We start from the raw sequence: 26,130 nt of genomic DNA, 5'->3' as shown, positions 1-26,130 counted from the left end.
TTTTTTTATCCTTACACTTTATGCTACGTCTTCAGTCACGCTAACCTACACCCATTTACTTTCAACTTGTAATATTCTCGCAAGTTAGTGCGGTCTCGATATTGCTTATCCTGTCCTGTGCTAACAATAGCAAGTCACTTGTAATCTAGCCCATAATGTTTTATAACAATTCAGAGACTTTTAGCTACATAATTTATCTGCTTAAGTCATCCTGATAAAGATCCTAACTGCACATAAATGTATATAATTATAAACATATAATAAATTCTTTTGCTATTGATGTTCCATCCTTTTATCTGATTGCCTTCTAATGTCTCTTGTATAATCAGTTAATTATTACCTGCCTCAAACTGTTGCTAAGTACAGCCAACATATATGTACTTTTACTCTGTAACTTTAAAAATTAATAACTCCCCAAATGTTACTAATCTATTTTACAATAAGTATGTCCTACCTAAATCATGCAAAGAAATATCTATCCCATCAGGATTTTTGTTCTTCACAATTCCCACTTATGTGCAATATGCATAGTTAGTACAGAAACATGGCATTATCTCCATCCTCAATCTAGATGGCTATATAGACCTTAAAACACCCTGTTGCTGGAAGGGGTGTAAATTAGAGGAAGAGGAACAGCTGGTCGATCAAAGGTCATAGAACAGGGAAATTAAAATTAAACAAACAAGAACCCTTCTCATATTGCATTTGACCTTCAACTTGTTATTTTATTTTTGGAAGGCAGCTTCCTTGTTCTGTACAAGGTATCATTTCTAAATAAACAGCTTCTACATACTGCTGATCAATGACTTCTCTTAGTCACAGATTTAATGGTATATTCATTCAGGTTGGGCCAGAAAATCAAACCTTTCTAGAACAGTCTAGGTTGGCTCCAAAAGATATATAGAACTATTATTAGAGTTTGCTACCATTTGATGTTATAGGGAATGCCCAAAAAGAAATACAACTGGATATCATAATTTCTCGTCATTTTTTTAATAAGAAACGAATCCATTTATCAAGCTGCGCATGTTGCTTTGGAGCGCCTTCGGTGCAAGCTCGCATTAGCAAGTCATCAGACCGCTGCTTCCTAACCTTTACGCCAGCTCTTAAAATTGCATTGGATATGTTTGCTTGGGTAATTGACATCACCTACTCGTGCGCCATTGGCCTACTATGAGCAGGGGGCGGCATTGCACAGAACAAAGCAGAATCTCTTAATCTAATAATAAAATCAACAGAAATGTACAAATATAGATAATTGTACAGTAGTCTAAAAACAGAAGTACATTTTTACAGTAATGGGGCCCTAGCTAAAGGGATTTGTGGATCCCTGCAGTATATAGAAGGAATGATAGACACTATAAAAATATTATGGATGAGATTTTAATTACAACTGATTGTGGGGTATGTGAGTCTTAAAGCAACATGAAACACACATTTTTTTCTTTCATAATTCAGGTAGAGCATTTTATTTTAAACAACTTTACAAATTATTTCTATTATCAAATGATTATGCCAATGCACCAGAGGATTCTGGGTAAGATATGCAAATTATATATACAACATCTTGAGCTTTTTGCTTCTGGTACTGTGTTAAAATAGCAATCCCCTATTGGGGTAAAATATGCTATTTGCTTGTGCAATAATTCTGTGGCTCTTAATTATGAAACTGAGGATTTTTATCTCATGCTTTTAATTCCACCATAATTTAATTTAATTTATTCTAGACATGGCTTTAATGCAGATGTCAGTTCAAACTGTTTTGATTTAAAGGAATAGTCTAGTTAAAATTAATCGTTTATGATTCAGATAGAGCATGCAATTTTAAGCAACTTTCTAATTTACTACTATTATCAATTTTTCTTCGTTCTCTTGGTAACTTTATTTGAAAAAGAAAAAATGTAAGCATAGGAGCCGGACCATTTTTGGTTTAGCACCTGGGTAGCACTTTCTGATTGGTGTCTAAATGTAGCCACCAATCAGTAAGTATTACCCAGGTGCTGAACAAAAAATGGGCTGGCTACTAAGCTTACATTCAAATAAAGATAGCAAGAGAACGAATAAAAATTGATAATAGGAGTAAATTAGAAAGTTGCTTAAAATTGCATGTTTCTATCTGAATCATGAAAGTTTAATTTTGACTAGACTATTCCTTTAATAATTGTACCTTGTTCTACTATAGACAGACCCCTTTCCATTTACTGACATTTTATAAGAATTGTTATACACAAGCAAATGTAGTAGTTAAAGTCTAGTAATTTGCTCTACAAGCCTATTCTTAATTTTTTTAAAAAGTTTCTCTTAAAGTTGCTTAAAAGCAGAAGTAGGATTTCTAACAAAAGATTACACATATCCATCAAATAACCCAAAAGGAAGGTGATTCATAACATCCCAAAAAAAGCCTTTTTCTGAACATTCCAGCAAGTACAAACGTTAAAATAAGCAGCCTGGGCATGCAAAAGGCCATTCTCTTCAGCACACATCTTAATTCCAATTATCTATTAACTAAAGTTTTTAGAAGAAAAAAAAAAAAGGACTAAAAGTATATCAAGGAAACCTCTCTCTTTAGTAATTTGGAGAATCTCCAGTAAAGTCTTTGAGAATGATTTAAAAATAAATATAAAGCACAATGTACATACATTATTTATTTTGCTTGTTGGTTCAAGTTCAGCCTGCATATTTAAAGGGACAGTCTATTCCAACATTTGTATTGTTTAAAAAGATAGATAACCCCTTTAATACCCATTCCCCAGCTTTAAACAAACAACATTGTTATATTAATATACTTTATATCATGTAAACCTCAAAATGTCTGCCTGTTTCTAAGCCCCCTGCAGACTGCCTTTATCTCAGTACATTTTATAGCTTTTCACAGCAAGACACTGCTAGTTTGTTTGTGACATGAGATAAAGGGGCAGTTTGCTAAGGTAAACACAGAGGTAAAAAGTATATTAAAGGGACAGTCTACTCCAGAATTGTTATTGTATAAAAAGATAGATAATCCCTTTATTAACCATTCCCCAGTTTTGCATAACAAATGCTGTTAATTGTGACTAGACTTTACCTTTAATATAACAGTGTTGGCTGTGCAAAACTGGGGAATGGGTAATAAAGGGATTATCTATATTTTTAAACAATAAATATTTTGGAGTACACTGTCCCTTTAAAGGGATATACAGCCCAACTGTTTTCTCTTGTGATTCAGATAGAGCCTGTCATTTTAAACAACTTTCTAATTTACTTCTATTATTACATTTTCTTTGCTTTCATTGCAATCTTTTGTTGAAAATCAGGGATATAAGCTCAGGAGAGTGTCCTGCCATGTAGGGCTCCAGACACCTACCTAGGTATCTCTTCAACAAAGAATACCATGGGAACAAAGCAAATTTGATCATAGAAATGCATTGGAAACTTTTTTTTAAATTGTATTCTCTGTCTAAATCCTGAAATATTTTTGGGGTTTCATATCCCTTTAAAAGAATAGTAAAGAAAATAACTTTTATGGTCTAGAATGAACATGTAATGTTAAACTCCTTTCTAATTTTCTTCTATTAGCTGCATTCTTTTGATATTCGCTTTTTGAAGAGTAAACCTAGGTTGGCTCATCGGAGCATAGCGGCTTGTAAAGGTCTTTATCACTCTATGGCAGCTAACACTGCTGCCATTGAGTGCTAAAAACACGTGCACGCTTTTAAGGCATTACAAGCCTACCTAGGTTTACTCTTCAAAAAGGATATTATTATTATTGTTATTGATATTAGAAGTAAATTGAAAATTTGATAAAAATTGCATGCTCTACCTATTCTATGAAAGTTTCATTTTTAGTAACTGTCCCTTTAATAATAACATTTTCAGTTAAGCTAATGGGAAAAAAAGTAGCAGTTGAGAATTGTAAAATATTTCTAGCAAGAAAATGTTAAAGGGATATTGCACTCAAAAATATTATATCATGCATGTGAAAGAGAAGCATTTAAACATGTTTAAGAGACATACAAGTACAAAAAGAAAATGCTCTAATGTGTTAGAGCATTTTAATACCAAACTGTTGCTTGCATATAATAAACACATAGTTAATGTCAGCTTCAGAACAGCAATAAACTACTGTGAGGGACCATTAATAGACATATCTGATGAGCCAATGACAAGAGGTATACAATCACAAGCTTGCTTAGTAGTGTATTGCTGCTCCTGAGCCTACCTAGGTATGATTTTTAACAAAGGATATCAAGAGAATTAAATGCAAATGATGACAGGAGTTAATTGAAAAGTGTATTAAAATATCTAAATCATGACATTTTATTTGACTTTCATATCCTTTAATCTCATGCATTTTTTATATGGAGTTTATTGATAGGCATATTTTGTCCTAGGAAAACAAGGCCCTTGCATTAGTCGACATATTTGGGGGGCAGCACTTTTTTCACTACACCCACACTAACTACACCCACACATACACACTTACTGCACTACACTCTCACTGCCCTACACACACACACTGCACTACTCCACCACATACACACTTACTGCACTACATTCTCACTGCACTACACTCTCACTTCACTACACACATACACACTTACTGCACTACATTCTCACTGCACTACACTCTCACTCACTACATGCACACACACACTGCACTACTCCACCACATACACACTTACTGCACTACATTCTCACTGCACTACACTCTCACTTCACTACATGCACACACACACTGCACTACTCCACCACATACACACTTACTGCACTACATTCTCACTGCACTACACTCTCACTTCACTACACACACACACACTGCACTATACCCACACATACACACTTACTGCACTACACTCTCACTGCACTACACTCTCACTTCACTACATACACACACACACTGCACTACACCCACACATACACACTTACTGCACTACACTCTCACTGCCCTACACACACTGCACTACTCCACCACATACACACTTACTGCACTACATTCTCACTGCACTACACTCTCACTTCACTACACACATACACACTTACTGCACTACATTCTCACTGCACTACACTCTCACTTCACTACATACACACACACGGCACTACTCCACCACATACACACTTACTGCACTACATTCTCACTGCACTACACTCTCACTTCACTACACACACATACACACACTGCACTACACACACACTTACTGCACTACATTCTCACTGCACTACACTCTCACTTCACTACATGCACACACACACTGCAATACTCCACCACATACACACTTACTGCACTACATTCTCACTGCACTACACTCTCACTTCACACACACACACACACTGCACTACACCCACACATACACACTTACTGCACTACACTCTCACTGCACTACACTCTCACTTCACTACATACACACACACACTGCACTACACCCACACATACACACTTACTGCACTACACTCTCACTGCCCTACACACACATACACTGCACTACTCCACCACATACACACTTACTGCACTACATTCTCACTGCACTACACTCTCACTTCACTACACACATACACACTTACTGCACTACATTCTCACTGCACTACACTCTCACTTCACTACATACACACACACACTGCACTACTCCACCACATACACACTTACTGCACTACATTCTCACTGCATTACACTCTCACTTCACTACATACACTGCACTACACCCACACATACACACTTACTGCACTACATTCTCACTGCACTACACTCTCACTGCACTACATACACACACACACTGCACTACTCCACCACATACACACTTACTGCACTACATTCTCACTGCACTACACTCTCACTTCACTACACACACTACACTACACCCACACAAACACACTGCTCTACACTCTTACTGCACTCAACTCTCACTTCACTGCATATACACATACACACTCACTGCATTACACTACACACACATTGCACTACACGCTCACCATATACAAACACACACGTGCACTTGAATATGAACATTTATACCATTAAAAAAAGTGATGTTACACCCTTAACAAAAAATATTATGGCCAAAAAAGGCCTAAAACCTGAGGGGTAGCACAAAACCTATATGCACCACTGGGCGTATTCAATAAGATATCAAGAGCACAGAGCTTTAGAGTTAGTGCTATATGAATTGAGTGCTGTCTTTTACTTTAAACTTAGGGAATCTATAGTAGTGTCAAAAGTAAGATAGAAAGGAAATTAGTTAAGTTTATTAAGCCACTGATTTTTATCTACCTTTCATCTATTTTTCTATTTGTTTCTTGAGTATCTAAAATTATAAATATCTACACTATTTAGAGTTGTGCTTAAAGGGCCACTAAACCCAAAATCTTTCTTTCAAAATTCAGATAGAGAATATAAATTTAAACAACATTACAATTTACTTCTATTATTTATTTTGCTTCCTTTTTTAGATATCCTTAGTTGAAGAAAAAGCAATGCACATGGTGAGCCAATCACACAAGGCTTCTATGTGCAGCAACCAATCAGCAGTTACTGAGCATATCTAGATATGCTTTTCAGCAAAGAATATCAAGAGGATAAAACAAATTAGATAATATAAGTAAATTAGAAAGATGTTTAAAATTGCATTCTCTTTCTAAATCATGAAAGAAAAAATGTGGATGTCATGTCCCTTTAAATATAAAAAATACTTTTGAAATGGAGAATAACACCCTTAAAAAGATTGTTCCTAGAGCAATTTCTGTTTTTAACTAGACTGATTTTTAACATTGAACATTTCCTGGTTATGGCTATGAACTATGCACATAATTTATCAAAGTGTCAAGATGTTAAAAGTAACTAAACACAAGGAGGTTCTGATTTGTCAGCTGCTAAGAAAATTCCCGGGAGGAGGAAGAACTGGTAAGGTATATTTACATAAAAACATTTGCATAAGACTGTCAGTGAGCTGTTCAGGCAAGCAGGACCCTGGGTATGTGAATCAGCCAGAAACAATGCAGTAGATGAAACCTACAGGAAGTGGCAGAGTGGAATTTCCCTTGCAGTACACCTGACACCAAATTAAACTTTGTACTCAGTACTATAGTGCCTCATGTTTACAGCTCTTGTATCTTTTATCAAGTCATAATAAATAGTGATTTGGGAACATTTGTCACCTCTCATGGCAAATCAGTGCTTTAAAGGACCACTTAAGACACTGCATTGCATAATTAACAAATAATAAAAAGACAATGCAATAACACTTACTCTGAATTTAAAAAAAAGCAGTACATTTTTTTCTGACAAATTTATTATTTTCCCCCATTTGCCGGCCCCATCATGTATCATGTGACAGTCATCAGCTAATCACAGACTAGTATACTTAAACCATGTAACTTGTGCACATGCTCAGTAAGAGCTGGTGCCTCACAAATGTGTATATAAAAAAAAGTGCAAACATTAATAATAGAAGTAAATTCAAAAGTCTCTTAAAACTGCATGTTCTGTCTGATTAATAAAAGTGTAATTTTGACTTTAATGTCCCTTTAATTTAGAAACTATGGGCACTAGGTACAAAATATGCCCCTTAAAGCAACAATTATGGGTATATTCTAATCTTTAAGGAAGACTAATAAGATGATTTAAAGAGACAGCATTCTTCTATCATATCGTTTTTCACATTGATTATTTTGAGCTTAATATGTGTTTAACTTTTTTTTGTCAAATATAACATGATGGTAACGGATACTACAATAAACCACTGACTGGCAGAGAAGCCACAATCCACTGTTGCTCTATCTGGCAGACAATGTTTAAACGACTGGCGTTTATTAAGGGTCTCACTTATTTGTTGACTGGGCAAAATATTCTATCTGTCACTCTGTGAAATTAGGTAATTAGCACACAGTAACCTGTTTTTATATGATTTTGACTGAGTGCTTTACATAGCAGGAAGTGATTCAGAAATAAGTGTTCTTTATTGTTTGACTTCTTTTGCTTTTTTGCTAATAACTCAAAGAAGTCACATTTTTTTAACCCTTTGGCTGCCTCCTCACAGTTGTATCAAATGAAAATATGCAGCCACAGATTATAATACAGATCTTTTGATAGCACAACCTTAGCTAAAATGTGGGGGTGGGTTTTTATATGTTACTGTATAAAATTTTGAAACATGATATATTTGGAGAGACACCTTTACCCATAGCAAGGCGTAGATTCTATTAAAGCAGAAAAGCTTATATAAAAAAATGTCTTAATGAATGTCTATGTGGAATTTTGTAAATTCATTTTGCGGCAAGAGCAAGAATATAAACCCTCCCAAGTATATTTTTATAGCATTATAAACTAAATATCTAAAAGCCCAAATTTTTATACTAAATTAATCTTGATATACGTATTATTATATACACTTACACATTTTTTACATGTTATTATCTTTATGATATCTATTTTGGAGGGTGCCTAATGACTGATGAATTATATTATCCATTTTTTATTCTCTCAACGAAACTATGTCATTTTTTGAGGCCCAGTCTGTTTGATATGACTAAATATATTTGATTTAACGCATCAGACCATATATATGCATTAGCAGATATGTCATATGTGCAACTGGTATACTGTGTCGGCAATTAAATAATCTCGTATATTTCCTTCTTTTTGATTCTGACAAAGGTCTCAGAGGTTAACATGCATATTTGCGAAATATACATACAAAATAGGATAATATAATTTGCAATGGCTGCTGAACAAGGAAATAAAATTCACTTGCCTAAGGCAGCAAGAACAATCATTGGAATTAGAACAAAAAAAGACATTTAGTGACTGCGGCATATTTTCTTTCAACATACAATTTCATGTAATTCTTAAAACATGGAAAGGGAACTCCCCTGGTTAAATAATGTAAAGTGATTGACAATGTTAAAGATCCATTGTATTACAAAATGACCTAACCCTAGCACTGGCTTTAATAAACCTAGCCCAAACATAAGAACTAAGCCTTGCCCTAATTATAGCTTTAACCACAGCATTAACAATAACCATAGCACTGACCCTGACCCTAATCCTACCCCTGACCATAGCACTTATTCTTACTTTAAGCAAAACCTAGCACTGACAGTAACCCTAACCCTTACTTTAAATCTTATCAATAGCACTAACTCATAACTCAATGGAAAGGCTTAAATAATGCAAAGTGATTGACAATGTTGGTGATTAATTCTATTACCAAATAGCCCTATCCATAGACCTAAATTTAACATTGATCCTACCAATAACCGTAGCCCAAACGTTAGAACTAACCTAGCACTGACAGTAACCCTAACCCTTGCTTTAAATCTAATCTTAACAATAGCACTAACACTAAACTTAATGGAAAAGGGTTAAATAATGCAAAGTGATTGACAATGTTGGTGATTAATTCTATTACAAAATAGCCCTATCTATAGACCTACATTTAACACTGATCCTAGCAATAACCGTAGCCCAAACTTTAGAACAAACCTTGCACTAAACCTAGCTCTAACTGTAGTATTAACCCTAAAACTAATCCTAGCCCTAATCGTAGTATTAAACCTAGACCTAATCCTAACCCTAATCCAAACATTAATTCTAATCTTAGCAATATCCTTAAAGGGACAGTCAACCATAGAATTGTTATTGTTTTAAACGATAGATAATCCCTTTATTACTCATTCCCCAGTTTTGCATAATCAACACAGTTATATTAATGTACTTTTTACCTTTGTGATTACCTTGTATCTAGGAACCTTCTTCCAGCCCCTGATCACATGACTGTTACTGTTTATTATCTATTGTCTTAAATTTAGCATTGTATTGTACTAGATCTTAAATAACTTTCTGTGCCTGAACACAGAGTTATCTATATAGCCCACGTGTACTTTCTGTCTCTTTGTGTTGAAAAGAGATTTAAAAAGCATGTGATAAGAGGCAGCCCTCAAAGGCTTAGAAATTAGCATATGAGCCTACCTATGTTTAGTTTAAACTAAGAATACCAAGAGAAAAAAGCAAATTTGATGATAAAAGTAAATTGGAAAGTCAATTAAAATTAAAAGTCCTATCTGAATAATGAAAGTTTAATTTATACTTGACTGTCCCTTTAAATCTAAACCATAGCCCTACCGTTAAAATAGCAGTATCACTAACCTTTACTATACAGCAAACCTTAACACTAAAACTAGCCCTAACCCTAGCTTTAAATCTAATCCTAACTATAACCCTAACTCTTAACTTTAGCCCTACCAATAAACGAACCATAACACCAACTGTGGAGCTAACCCTAGAATTTACCCTAGCTTTATATCTAATCCTAGCACTAGCCTTACATCTAAACCCTAACCCTACAATTAAACTAACCATAGCACTAATCTTTACTTTACAGCAAACCCTAGCACTAGCCCTAACCCTAGCTTTAAATCTAATCCTAACTATAGCCCTAACTCTTAACTTTTGGTCCAACCAATAAACTAAACATAACACCAAATGTAGAGCTAACCCTAGAAGTTACCCTAGCTTTAATTCTAATCCTAGCACTAGCCTTACATCTAAACGCTAGTCCCAACCTTAGCATCAACTAAACCAAGCCCTAACAGCAATCCCTAGACCTATCTCTAGCATTAGAATAGCTCTCATCTAAAATGGACATGAAACTCATATTTTTCTTTCTTTCATGATTCAGATAGAGATAGCATTTTAAACAATTTTCCATTTTAGTTCTATTATCGAATTTGTTTTGTTCTCTTTGTATCCTTTGTTATAAAAGTATAATTAGATAAGCTCAGAAGCTGCTGATTGGTAGCTGCACATATATGCCTCTTGTCATTGGCTTGCAGCTTGCTCCAAATAGTGCATTGCTGCACCTTCAACAAAGAACACCAAAAGAATGGAGCAAATCAGACAATAGAAGTAAATTGGAAAGTTGTTTAAAACTGAATGTGCTATCTCAATCATAAAAGAAAAAAATGTGGGTTTTAAGTCTCTAAATCTAAACATTAGTCCTAACCTTGTCTATAGCTTTATATATAACCAGTTAGACTTGGTCATTTGGCGTTTTCGTTCAATGCTGAATGTGAAAGTAGGCGTACTTTTGTTATGTTCATTTCTTTTCGGAGCTGAATTTCTTCTTGTGAAAATAAAGCACACTAAAATCTGGATTAGCACAGATTTAGTGTGCTTCACTTTCACACAAACAAATTTGTCTCTGAAGAGATCAGAACATAACAAAAGTCTGCCTACATCCACATTCGACATTGAATGAAAATGCTGAGTGCACAAGTCTAATAACCATAACCTTAAAGTGAAGGTCAATTTTCATGTGAAAGTGCCTGTTTTTAAAAAAAACAAGGGCACTTTCATTCATGAAAATTTACATTTCAGCTGTTTTTTAAAAATATACTTAAGTCGGTTTTGTCATTGCTGGATATGTAAACCAGGAAGAAGCAGGTGGGGCATTGTTTCAGAACGGCGATCCGGCATTTCAGAAGAACAAGGTAAGTATTTTTAAAATACGGTGCTATGTCAATTTTCATGAATTAAAGTGCCCCTGTTTTTAATAGTTTTTTTTAAAAACCGGGCACTTTCACATGAAAATTGATCTTCACTTTAACTCTAAACTTAGCTTTAACCTTAAGCAGAATTACCAAACAGTTGACATTGTAACTAGCATACATTAACATGGACAATATTTTAATTCACACTGCTATATCACCCCAAAAAGAGTGTGTTGCTCCTTTTTAAATCTTTGACGGACAAGGTTGCCAAAAAAAGAGATTCTTGGGCAGTGCCTCCAACTGCTCTTGTACGAGAGCAGGCTCTGACAATTACCACAAATGAACAAGTTTGGGGTGATTTAACACTGCCACTTGAATGACCACTGCTTCTTAACTTGTGGCAAGTAGCTGCCCTGCAAGAGCTCTAAAGGAGACCTGACTGCCTATTTATCAAAGGTAAAAACAAACAGAGACTAAAAAAAAGTAGTTTGGTTAACTCGATTTTGTATTATAGTTTACTGTTCTTTCTATTTACCAATGATTGTAAAACCTACAATATATACAGTATCTCACAAAAGTGAGTACACCCCTCACATTTTTGTAAATATTTTATTATATCTTTTCATGAGACAACACTGAAAAAATGACACTTTGCTACAATGTAAAGTAGTGAGTGTACAGCTTGTCCCCTCAACACACAGCCAATAATGTCTAAACTATTGGCAACAAAAGTGAGTACACCCCTAAGTGGAAATGTCCAAATTGGGACCAATTAGCCATTTTCCCTCCCCAGTGTCATGTGACTCGTTAGTGTTACAAGGTCTCAGGTGTGAATGGGAAACAGGTATGTTAAATATGGTTTTATCGCTCTCAAGCTCCCTCATACTGGTCACTGGAAGTTCAACATGGCACCTCATGGCAAAGAACTCTCTAAAGATCTGGAAAAAAAAAATTGTTGCTCTACATAAAGATGCAAGAAAAAATAAATGAAGAGGTGCACTCGCATACACGGGTGTCATTAAAAGAGAATGTTTATTGTAAAATTTGTTAAAACATCCAAATTGTCAGAGACAAAACATGTTCAAATGGCAATGTGAATGGTTAGAACTCCACTCCAAGGACTGTCTGCTGACGCGTTTCAGCTCCAAATGCCATATGATTATGACATTTGGAGCCGAAACGCGTCATCAGACAGTCCTTGGAGTGGAGTTCTAACCACTCACATTGCCATTTGAACACGTTTGGTCTCTTTGACAATTTGGATGTTTTAACAAATTCTACAATAAACATTCTTTCTTTTAATGACACCCGTGTCTGCAAGTGCACCTTTTCATTTGTTTTTTCTTGGATCCTTGAAATGGAGACTTGCACAGTGTTATATCGGATGTTCCCTGCACCCAGTATTCCCATCCACTTCATGAAGCAACCAATGGAATCGAGGAGAAGGTAGTTAGCACACGGAGATGACTGATGACGTCACACACCATTAGTGAGTGAACCACAGAGGGGAGCGGAGTCGACCATAGATCAGGAAACACTGGTTTTGGATAAACCGTACTGATCCCAAGTGCCTGAATGGTAAAAAGTCGTTATCATACACTGTGGACAGGTCACTCACGTGAACTGTGGGCATACGTATCTCTCTGACCAAAGCTTTGGAGGTGAGGTGAGTGGGATTGGGAGACCTGCAGACTTATATTTGCCTAAATTTGAATTAACTCTGTAATTACAGTCAAGCATATGGGTATATACATCAAGTCTGAGGAACTGTGGGTCATTGACTTTTAAGTATAACAGGTGCCATAAAGATGGCCTAGGCTATAAGAAGATTGCCAAGACTCTGAAACTGAGCTGCAGCACGGTGGGCAAGACCATACAGCGGTTTTACAGGACAGGTTCCACTCAGAACAGGCCTCGCCATGGTCATCCAAAGGAGTTGAATGCACGTGCTCAGCGTCATATCCAGAGGTTGTCTTTGGGAAATATACGTATGAGTGCTGCCAGCATTGCTGCAGAGGTTGAAGAGGTGGGGGGTCAGCCTGTCAGTGCTCAGACCATATGCCACACACTGCAACAGATTGCTCTGCATGTCTGTCATCCCAGAAGGAAGCCTCTTCTAAAGATGATGCACAAGAAAGCCCGCAAACAGTTTGCTGAAGACAAGCAGACTAAGGATATGGATTCCTGGAACCATGTCCTGTGGTCCGATAAGACCAAGATAAACTTATTTGGTTCAGATGGTGTCAAGCGTATGTGGCGGCAACCAGGTGAGGATTACAAAGACAAGTGTGTCTTGCCTACAGTCAAGCATGGTGGTGGTAGTGTCATGGTCTGAGCCTGCATGAGTGCTGCCAGCATTGGGGAGCTACAGTTCATTGAGGGAACCATGAATGCCAACATGTACTGTGACATGCTGAAGCAGCGCACGATCCCCTCCCTTCGCGACTGGGCCGCAGGGCAGTATTCCAACATGATAACAACCCAAAACACACCTCCAAGACGACCATTGCCTTTCTAAAGAAGCTGAGGGTAAAGGTGATGGACTGGCCAAGCATGTCTCCAGACCTAAACCCTATTGTGCATCTGTGGGGCATCCTCAAATGGAAGGTGGGGGAGCGCAAGATCTCTAACATCTACCAGCTCCGAGATGTCGTCATAGAGGAGTGGAAGGGTACTCCAGTGGCAACCTGTGAAGCTCTGGTGAACTCCATGCCCAAGAAGGTTAAGGCAGTACTCGAAAATAATAGTGGCCACACAAAATATTGACACTTTGGGCCCAATTTGGACATTTCCACTAAGGGGTGTACTCACTTTTGTTGCTAACGGTTTAGACATGAATGGCTGTGTGTTGAGTTATTTTGAGGGGACAGCAAATTTGCACTGTTATAGAGGCTGTACACTCACTACTTTACTTTGTAGCAAAGTGCCATTTCTTCATTGTTGTCACATGAAAAGATATAATAAAATATTTACAAAAATGCGAGGGGTATACTCACTTTTGTGAGATACTGTAGATATCAATCTACTGTAATATTATACTGCACAACAAAGTGAAGGAATCCACTTGTACCCCTCTTTATTACACAAGTATTTATTAAACTGTCCTTTCTACAGGTAACTAACCAACTAACCTCTGAGAAAGTCATTCTAAACCATTTTATGCACACCCTTTTTGCTCAGGTAGAACAAGTCAAAAATGTGTTCCCTTATTGCATAACAAAGGAAGTTATGGATTGCTATCATATTTACATAGAATTTTAACCTGATCTCCCTGAAATTGTGAAAGGGAGCTGATGCAATTTCTCCTGTCTCCATTTAGAGAAAGTTGCAAGTCTTTTAGAATATTCAATGATGGAGTTATATGGATTTACTTAATACATTAACAGATATTGATAATCATATCCTGAATAGTGATGTCGCAAACCTAAAAATTTGAGTTCGCGAAGTGCGAACACAAACTCTCGCAAAAGTTTATGAACCGGCAAACCGCCATTGACTTCAATGGGCAGGCGAATTTTAAAACCCACAGGGACTCTTTCTGGCCACAATAGTGATGGGAAAGTTGTTTCAAGGGGACTAACACCTGGACTGTGGCGTGCCGGAGAGGGATCCATGTCAAAACTCCCATAGAAAATGACATAGTTGATGCAGAGTCTGGTTTTAATCCATAAAGGGCATAAATCACCTAACATTCCTAAATTGTTTGGAATAACGTGCTTTAAAACATCAGGTATGATGTTGTATCGATCAGGTAGTGTAAGGGTTATGCCTGCTTCACAGTGACAGACCAAACTCCCGCAGCGGGTACAACATCATCATCATCACACCGTACGTCCATGTGTGTAATGCTGCCTGACTGAGACATATCCCTGTTATCTACATCCTCTGGCAATAATGGTTGCGCATCACTCATTTCTTCCAACTGATGTGTAAATGACTCCTCTGACAGATCAAGTGAAGCGGCTGTGGTGCTAGTGTTGGTGTTGGCGGCAGGTGGATGAGTGGTAACTTGAGAGGTGCTGCCCGAAGATAAGCTGGAGGAGGATGGTGCGTCAAGGTTCGGAGCGGAAGCTATAGAAGATTGGGTGTCCTGTGTTAAAAAGTCAACTATGTCCTCAGAACTTTTCAAGTTCATGGTTCGTGGCCTCTGAACACTGGGCATTATTCTAGGGCCAAAGGGAATCACAGCACCACGACCACGACGGCACCTGCGGGGTGGCCTGCCTCTGCCTGTCATTTTTTTTTAAATGTACACTTACACTACTATTAAACAAGATATGAGTGGTGCCACTGGGCAAGTGGGAACAGTATACGCTGTGAGCCTGACACAAAAAAGCAGACTGATGTTTCACAGTCCAAAAAGTTTTTATTTTTTTAAATGTACACTTACACTACTATTAAACAAGATATGAGTGGTGGCACTGGGCAAGTGGGCACAGTATACGCTGTGAGCCTGGCACACAAGCTGGCAGGCAGGCAACTGCAATTAGATTACACAAGCAGACTGATGTTTCACAGTCAAAAAAGTTTTTTTTTTTAAATGTACACTACTGTTACACCAGATATGAGTGGTGGCACTGGGCAAGTGGGCCTGGCACACACGCTGGCAGGCAGGCAACTGCAATTAGATTACACAAGCAGACTGATGTTTCACAGTCAAAAAAGTTTTTTTTTTTTAAATGTACACTACTGTTACACCAGATATGAGTGGTGGCACTGGGCAAGTGGGCCTGGCACACACGCTGGCAGGCAGGCAACTGCAATTAGATTACACTAGCAGACTGATGTTTCACAGTCAAAAAAGTTTTTTTTTTTTTAATTTACACTACTGTTACACCAGATATGAGTGGTGGCACTGGGCAAGTGGGCCTGGCACACACGCTGGCAGGCAGGCAACTGCAATTAGATTACACTAGCAGACTGATGCTTCACAGTCAAAAAAAGTTTTTTTTTTTTTTAATTTACACTACTGTTACACCAGATATGAGTGGTGGCACTGGGCAAGTGGGCCTGGCACACACGCTGGCAGGCAGGCAACTGCAATTAGATTACACTAGCAGACTGATGTTTCACAGTCAAAAAGTTTTTTTTTTTTAATTTACACTACTGTTACACCAGATATGAGTGGTGGCACTGGGCAAGTGGGCCAGACCCACACGCTGGCAGGCAGGCAGGCAACTGCAATTAGATTACAATAACAGACTGATGTTTCACAGTCAAAAAAGTTTTTGTTTTTTTATAATTTACACTACTGTTACACCAGATATGAGTGGTGGCACTGGGCAAGTGGCTTGGCAGGCAGGCAACTGCAATTAGATTACACAGGAAAAAACAGACCAGACTGATGTTCTAGCCCTAAAAAGGGCTTTTTGGGGTGCTGTCCTTACAGCAGAGATCAGATGAGTCCTTCAGGACTGTAGTGGACACTGAATACACTAGCCTAGCTATCAATTTCCCTATTGAATCAGCAGCAGCTACACTGTCCCTCCTCTCACTAAGAATGCAGCTTCCAAATGAATCTAAAAATGATGCTGTCCAGGAGGTGGGAGGGTCTGGGAGGGAGGGTCTGCTGCTGATTGGCTGTAATGTGTCTGCTGACTGTGAGGTAAAGGGTCAAAGTTTACTCAATGATGAAGAATAGGGGGCGGATCAAACATCGCATATGTTCGCCCGCCGCGGCGAATGCGAAAATGCTATGTTCGCCGGCGAACTATTCGCGACATCACTAATCCTGAATAAAATATTTAGTTCTTAATATGTCATTTAAACATTTTGACAAATTCCAAGAGCCTGGGTGACCCTGCTCCTGAAATTTGACCACAGGATCCAAATTTTTTATTAAAGGGACAGTAAAGTCAAAATTAAACTTTCATGGTTCAGAAAGGGCATGCAATTTTTAAACAGCTTTCCATTTTCATTTTATCATCAAATTTGCTTTGTTCTCTTAGTATTCTTTCCTGAAAGTTAAACCTAAGTAGGCTTATATGCTAATTTCTTAGCCCTTGAGGGCCATCTCTTATCTCAGTGAATTTTGACATTTTTTCACCAGCTATACAATGTTAGTCCGTGTGTGCCATATAGATAACATTGTGCTCACTACCTTGAGTTATTTATGAATCATTTATGAATAAACCGTTTTTTTTGTTTTTTTGTTTTTGTGGAAGCTGTGTCTGTCATTGAGCAGAAGAGTCACAGAACCCAGCTAAAAATAATCTAGCAGTCCAAGTTTCTGTTAGTTTCACCTTCAATTAAACCAGTTTTTGCACAAAAATATTATTAAAGGGACGGTAAAGTAAAAATTAAACTTAAAATTGATTGGGTAGATCATGACATTTTAAACAACTTTCCTATTTAATTCTGTTATCATTTTTGCTTAGTTCTCTTGGTATCCTTTGTTAAAGAGTAATCATGGGTGAGCTCTGGTGATGCACGTATTTAGCTATCTGGCAACAATTTTTGCAACATTGTTTATAGCAGTTTTATACATAGTTACAAATTTGCATGTGTAACCACTCTGCTGATTGAGATATATATATATATTCATAATTTAGGTATTATAATGTGACATAAAGCGTTTAATTACAGTGACTGAGCAGAACGTATCCAGTGTTTGGTGGATATATCTATATACTGGTCACCATCCAAGTTCTGCTAAGGACTTGCAATGCACTGCAGATGCACGGTTTAGCTAGATATTTAACCCCTTTGCACAGTTAAACACAAAGGCCTAGTTTACATTGAGGTGGTAAAGTTTTGAAACTGGTATTGACATAAAAATTCTCCATAGACTTTAATGGAGATAAATGTTTTTATCACCAGTTTCCAAAATTTACCACCTTAATGGAAACTAGGCCAATATTAGAAAACAACATTAGTGCAAAGAAAATATGGTCTTACAAATTACAGACATTTTATTTTTGCACAACCACATCATTCCTACATAATCAGCAGAGATGAGAATCTTCAGTCTGATTTTGGAAATTGCCTTTTTTAACTACTGGATGCACGTTTCTACCTTCTTAGTGGATATAATTTTTGCACCCATAGAATATCACTGATATTTTTAAAAACCTATTCTATGCAACGTAAAAGGATTTTTAAAAACTGAGGATCCAAGTGGCTTTGTAAAAAAATAATATATAAATAAACACAGGTAAGTAAAGCGTTTCTCAAACACACAAATAAAGAAAATAAACCCACCTCATTGCCACATTACTGCCATCTATGACGATAGGTCTCAAATTGCTACTGTCGTTCTCATCAGAAACTGTGGTAGATTGAGCAGCCTTCATTCCTAACCCACCACGAGGAACCAACAAAGCATCCAACGATTCCTCTGGTACTGTTTCTTTCTCTGGATTTGCACCATGTTTCACCAGTTCACCAAGTATAGTGTTGGTATCTGCATCCATTCCAAGATTCTGTAGAACTGCATAGATTTCTTCAGATGAGTATCCCAGTTTGCGAAAAAAGTCTACTTTCATCTGCATGTCAACCATGTCAGCAATATTCGGTGTGATGGGTTTTTCAGAAGCTTTATCATAATCAAACCTTGTCCCTTTGTGAGTTGTCCCCCTTGCAGTTGCATTGTTCAGAGTATGGTAACCCATATCTATCAAGTCTTCATTTCTCATGGTCCACTCACTCTGTGGGATTTCACTTGTTTTGTATTTGTTACTGGAAGATGAATCAGTCCAGTTATATTGATCCAAAGAATAGTTCAGATCATATGGAAGACTTTCCATACTGAAATCTTTTGTTCAGACCTCCAGCTCCTGTAAACACAAATTAATGATTAATTTACATTAACCATGGCAGCATGTAATATTAACTACAGCATGTGGTAATCTACAGGAAATCTTTAGTATATGAAGGTCAAACAGTTTGACCTGTTATATTTCTACCTGCTTCAGAAATAATATTAAAGATTTGCAGGCAGATTTATAGGAACTACCACAAGAGTTGCCAACATTTTCACAAATGGTTTTATGATATTATGTAGAATTGCATTGGATTATTAGAATTCCAACATGTAATAGATACACCCTCCAGAATAAAAAATTCACATATCTCTTACTGCCTAGTAACATTGAATAATTATTAGTCTAAGAAACATAGTTGTTCCTTTTACTTTAAATGAAGGTTTATATAGATGTGGTTGTACTTCTGCTTTTTGTAAACAATATTATACTCATAGAAATTTAAGTGGAAGGAGAGAGGATTTTCAGACAAGCTGTTTTATCAGCTGATCACTAAAATGAGGACATCAATGTCCGGTCCAAGAACAGCACGTGTGATGAGTCAGAATAGTGGTTACTTTTAAGAATATAATTCTGTTAAACTAGAAAATATATCAAAACAAGCAATACGTCCTAAATTCATTTTCTATTTCAAAACAGCAGTTGCTGTACTTTCTAACTATTACGAGCAGATAAAAAGCTTATCAGCATTTTTTAAATTAAAATGTTATTAAGCTCAACAGGAAAGACACAATTGGAATTTTATGATTTAGACAGAGCATACCATTTTAAACAAGTTCCAATTTACTTCTGATCTAATTTCCTTTGTTCTGTAAGTGACCTTTGTTTAAAAGCATACCTGGGTAGGCTCATGAACAGCAATGTACTACTGGGAGCTAGCTGTTGATTGGTGGCTGCACATAGATGCCTTGTGTTATTGGCTCACACAATGTGTTCAGCTAGCTCCCAATAGTGTATTGCTGTGCTTTCAACAAAGAATATCATGAGAATTAAGCAAATTAGATAATAGACGTAAAATTTGAAAGTTGTTTAATGTTGTGTGCTCTATCTGAATCGTGAAAGAACATTTTTGGGTCTCATGTTCCTTTAAGACTGGCAGTATATAGTAGGGATGTGCATTCATTTTGTTACGTTACAAATGCACATTCATAATGAAAAATGGATATTCCTTTTCGTAAATGAAAATTAATATCCGAATGAATGCACCAACAAAATTTAGACAAAATGAAAAAATACTGATGAGATTTGTCAGTATTCTTTTGTTTTCCTTAAATTACTTTTTAGAGGTACAATACTTAATGCTAACATGCTCTGGAGAACGCGCTAATCCCATCCCGAACCAAGGCTAAGCGAACACGAGGTTTAGCGTGTTCAGCTTCCAGGACCTGCACTTAGGGGTCGATTTATCAAAGGCTTTGCAAGCCTTTCGACCCCCTATGACCCCTAATGTTCTCCTGTAAGAACCTGCAGTCCATATTTAACAAGCAGCGGTCATTAGACCACTGCTTTCCTAACCTTTCGCCACCTCTAATGTGGCAAATTTCAATCTCCCCAGTCTCGTCCGACCGGGGATATTGGCAGCTTCTGCCCGCGTGTGATTGGCTGTGCACGGGCAGGGGTGAGATTGCACATGAGCGCAAAATAGCGCTTGTGTGCAATGCTGAATTCTGCCAGGGGAATAAATCGACCCCTAACAAGCTAAGCCTCCTATTAGCAAGGCTGGGGTTCTGGCATGAAGAGGATCTGGTTAGTGCGCTCTCTAGAGCATGTTAGCATTACGTATTGTAGTTACATGTGGATTTTTTACCTGTAGTCTTATTAAACTAAACAAATACTGAATAGCACAGCGAACAAATATTTTGGGAAGCGAATTTCTCTGAATATTTGGAATGAAAATTTTGTCTGAAATGACATTTTCTTGGCTGCACAAGTCTAGTATATAAAGATATCTATCTATCTATCTATCTATCTATCTATCTATCTATCTATCTATAATATATATAGAGTAGCACAACTAAGATACAGTATAAAAAGAAGAGTAAATGTTCCTTTTAGCAAACATACAGCAGCAACAATCATATATACACAATTATATATATATATATATACACTCACACACACAATGTTTCCACCAACAGTAGAAAACAATATTTCCTTTATACATTAAAAAAAGGTCACGGTCTGATGCAGGAGTATGACAGATTTAGCACTACTAGAAACACGGTAGTGAGCAATAAATGTCTAAGGGGAATTTAATATATTTCCATTGCAGGGTAAAATAAAGTAGAGTGAAATCTAAATTTACTTTATACAGCAACATTAAGTTATTTATTTTCTACTTACGTTTTTCCTACTTGTGTCTGATTTAGATTATAGCAATAGTCTACATTGTGATCAACTTCATGTAAAAAAAAATATAATAATAATCCTGAATTATTATTTAAAATATAAAACTTTAGGCCGATCTGAGTTGGTATTGCATGACTCTTGATTTTATTTTATTTTGAACAGATGTCCTGCAAAAACCATGCATTTGCATCCTATGATAGTTGTGTAAAACTTGTACAATCCTAAAATCCTGAGGGCTTATTAAAGGTGCAACGTACTGTAAAAGTTCCTCCCCTTTATGATCTTTATTGATTACAAATATTTCCCTGACCTTTATTTTGCCCTTTAAAATAGCTATTTTTGCCTTTGCTATCCTGCTTGTATTAAAATTTAAGTACTTAGTTTTTGGCTGTAGAAAGGCTTTGTAAACATAGCCAGCAGAAGAAATTAAACTCCCAGTGTAATTTTTAGGAGAGATAAATAATAAATGTTAATTTTCAGTTGTTCTCTCTAAGTATTGACATTGGTATACATACAGAGATAAGATAAGCAATCATTTGTGTGCGTGGAATGTGCAGATAGACGATAAAGAGGTCTGATTTCCCTGCAACCTCTGCCCATTTTAATTGGTTGTGGTTTCAAAGAACAAAAACAGCTATTTTGTATACACAAAAAACCTAAAGGAAACATTTCTTATACATTTTAAACTGTGTTGTAAGTATAACAAGTTAACACATTAAGGACAAACCAATTCTACAGTACACTGTCCCTTTTAGCACTCTATTACCTATTTCATTTATACATATTTTTTTGTTCCCCTTTCACCTCCCTTAACACTTATAACCTCCAGTAACCCCCCCCCCCCCCTACCGAACCACTAGTGTCTCTAGAAAAAAAAAAAACAGCTATGTTATCATATGGAGCAGATTCACTTCACAAAGTTTGGAGAGTTACTATTTTTGTAGTGAATCTGCTCTGGAGGATAACACTAGGGCTGGATAGACATACATTTCACCGAGAAGTTCAATGAAATAATTAAAAAAAGATTAAACAAATCTGTCTCTTGCAGTTAATTGTTTTGAAGCAAAGTCCTTTCAGGAGCCATTAACGCCCAGCTGCTTACCAGATCTGTTAGTACAAGCAGTTTGAAGAAGAATGAATGTAAAAGGTAGAGAGGCTGAGACTTGCTGCAGAGGTCTCCCAGTGACATTTCTGCTCTATGTTTTTATGTAACAGGAAACAGCATAGCTACTTGGGTGTGTGTATGTGGGTGGTGATGAGAAAACCAGATCCGGTGCTTTAAAGATACAGTGAGTCTCTCCACTACAGTTACAGTAGTTCCCAAACCTGTTCTTGTTTGTGATATCCCTAAACATGATCGAATCACTTGTGCCCTACCCTTTAATAAAATTAAAAGAAAAATATATTTTTAAATAAAAAAGTTTTTTTTATAAACATAGAAGGAACATTTTTTTTCCAGCTAATCAAGCTTTTATTTATTTCCTCTAAAGTCTCTCTCTCTCTCTCTCTCTCTCTCTCTCTCTCTCTCTCTCTCTCTCTCTCTCTCTCTCTCTCTCTCTCTATATATATATATATATATATATATATATATATATATATATATATATATATATACAGAGAGAGAGAGAGAGAAAATGTTGTACATAATGTTTGCAAGAAAAAAATTAACTAACCCTCCCCCATAGGTTTTAAAGTAAAATGAATCTGAAATTGATATATACAGAATTGTAGATAAATTGTGGGGGTATTTTAACTGACCACACAATATATATATATATACAATGAGCATTTCCAAATGACAAGCTCTATATTGCACGGCTTTCAAAGAGATGCAATGCTTGTACATTATCTACCTTAATTTATCTGTACAACCACTCAGCAACTCATCACCTTTGTATGTATATATATATATATATATATATATATATATATATATACTGTATATATATATATATACACACCGGTGTGCAGGCTTAGCACAATTAACAATAAATGTATTTATGGATAGCTGAACTGCAAAAGAAAAAAATAATTAAAGAAAAAAGTATCACATTAATAAAATATATTAAGCAATTGACATGAACCACAGGTATGCTGTTTTAAATGCTGCTTATATAGATATTATATGCAAAATATTATTCTTTCATGAGTTTAGCTAGGGACAGGTCTCCACAAGTGATAACGCAGAAAATAGGTTTTTGCAACTCAGAAATATAATCATGATAACTTTTTTGTAAAGACATGCACTATCATTTATATTTTTGTTATTGTGCAAAACAGGTACAAACAGTAACAAAATAATGTAACAAATATTATTTTATATGGAAACAGCTTACAGCATGCAAAGGAAAACAACAGCATGTTATATTTTTACCGTAATTTCTATATTATAAAAAGAGATATCCCCATCATCAGATTAACAATAATCAACAAATCATTAAAACTTAATTTTACTAAATAAATAAATCTGAAATATCAATGTTTATCCATTAAAGAGACACAGTACTATTTTTTTCCTATAATATATAGAAGAGATCAGCAGTTAAACATTTTATTGTATATTACAAAAGGTTAAGTAAAAGTATTTAAATTTAAGGTGAAACTCACACAAGTGCATCATAATGTAAAATGAGTCCTGGGGCTTTAAAGCTCATTGGCTGACAAGAACAACTCCCACAGAAGGAAAATAGTTTATTCAGCACAGGAACATCCATATTGTTGAATAACAAAGCTTTGTAATACATATGAGACATTCTCTTTTTAAGCAGAGCAGTAGTATCTTGTCTCTAAATCTAAAATAAGTTATTACTTTTTTATTTTTATTGGATATATAAATACATACATGTACACACAGATATGTATATAAATTTAGTAGCATAGTTTAGGCATCTTGATGTCATTTTATTGAATTAATACATTCATTTAAAATTCAACAAATTAGCTATGTGGATGTGTTATTCTGCAAAATATGTTTTTATTGTTATAAATATTGCTAAATGTTTTCAATAAAAAGCAAACTAAATTATAATCTTTAAAAAAAAGCACTGCGAGGGTTAACACAGCTGTGCATCAGCATAGTGACGGGTCAGGAGGAGTGGAACACTCAGTCAGTCTAAACTGCGTGACAGAAGTTTATGACGTATGGGAAAGTTTAATAACTCCACCCCATAATAAACGATATCCTACTCTAGTAATTGTGGTTTTGTGTCTCCCTGGCTTTCCTATATATAGACATTAACAAAGAAAGGATATGAAATAAGGGGAGGTAAAAAAAAGGAAGACAAAGTTATATGCTCAGTGGCAGAGATACCTTTTAAAAGCTAAGAAAATAAAGGGGAAATGTACAAGGCTGAAAATATCAATTGGCTGGCACTGTTCTTCAGTACACCGAGCTACTAACAGATACTTCTAGAAATTGCTACATAATCCTTTCTAACACAAGACAGTTATGGAGGCAGAAAAACTCCACTGGATGAAGAACAGTCAAAATCATCAATTTATGAACAGAAAAACATGTCAAGCAAATAAAATAAGAATTATAAAATTGTCAAATGGAAAGATGCACTAAAACATAAAAGAGCTCTCCAAATCTTAGTGATTTGACTGAGTAAAATGTAAACATTTATTTTTCTCTCTGGAATAAAAATGTCTTTAAATTCCTTAGTGAATCTAGGCCAGTGCCGTGTCACTACTGCAAGTCCTTAGCTACCCTTTGCCATTCTGTAATGAATAATGTACATTACTTGTCAGACATCCAGATACTTGATCTAAAAACAGACCAAAACAACTTTTCAAGGTTTAGAGCTAGTTTGAATTAGCATTTTTTATGCTGACACAAAACTGAATTACATTACAACCCCCCTACCACCTTTTGTAGGAAGATATACCAGCAACAGTGTCACAACAAAAGACTACAATATCCATATTTTCTTACAGTAGTTTTTTATTATTTAAAAATTCCTTCATGGATTTTATTTCACAGTAAATGGGATATAAATTAGGATTAATAAAATAAACATTTTTTATGGTTAAAGACATATTTTTACTCACACCAGCACTGCAATGGTTTCCTTGTTGAGACTGAACTGTGAGTGAGTGACTGCATTGCTCCCAGTAGAGTTGAGAGGAAGAAACTGCTAGTTCTCTGAAGTCTTCTTTAAATATATACAGGTAGGAGGCGTGTTGCTTTGTGACTGTCACCTGGTTTCATAGCAATAAGTAAGACAGTCATATTAGAAAGAGTAAAACAAAAAAAAAAGAAGTCTAGTTTACACAAGCACTGGAAGCATATTTTTGGTTCACAAGCTGTGGTTTTAACCCATAGCTGTCAGCATCTGAATGGTCTGTGTTTCTATATGCAGCTATTGAGGAACTTAGGCTTTACAACTGCCATGTCACGCCGGACGTTTGGGGTTTAATAAATAATTATATCTCAAATATTCTATGTGTTTTCTTTTGTTTAACATAATTATTCTCAGTTTCCCCCTGTTTTTACAATGTGCCATTTCCTTCTAATATTATTGATTACCATTATTTTTTCTCATCATAAAAAAGCTATAGATTA

The 26,130-nt window shown here is 36.1% G+C and overlaps 1 protein-coding gene across 2 annotated transcripts in view; it reads right to left on the bottom strand.

Annotated features, from left to right (window-relative positions):
* Nucleotides 1-25,744, bottom strand: part of ZC3H12A (zinc finger CCCH-type containing 12A) — a 32,449-nt gene extending 6,705 nt beyond the window's left edge. Inside the window, exons 1-2 of one of the 2 annotated variants that reach the window (XM_053707132.1) lie at nucleotides 25,617-25,744; nucleotides 18,658-19,232 (exon numbers count right to left, since the gene is read on the bottom strand). In XM_053707132.1, the coding sequence (XP_053563107.1) occupies nucleotides 18,658-19,202 (545 nt within the window). In that variant the 5' untranslated portion in view covers nucleotides 19,203-19,232; nucleotides 25,617-25,744. Of the gene's footprint in view, nucleotides 1-18,657; nucleotides 19,233-22,668; nucleotides 22,801-25,616 lie in introns of those variants that run through there. The other variant, XM_053707133.1, reaches the window with a different exon arrangement.
* Between the last annotated feature and the right edge of the window lie 386 nt (nucleotides 25,745-26,130).

The sequence above is a fragment of the Bombina bombina genome, chromosome 3 (assembly GCF_027579735.1).
Source record: "Bombina bombina isolate aBomBom1 chromosome 3, aBomBom1.pri, whole genome shotgun sequence".
Lineage (NCBI taxonomy): Eukaryota > Metazoa > Chordata > Amphibia > Anura > Bombinatoridae > Bombina > Bombina bombina.
This window is presented reverse-complemented; position numbering and strand designations above follow the sequence as displayed.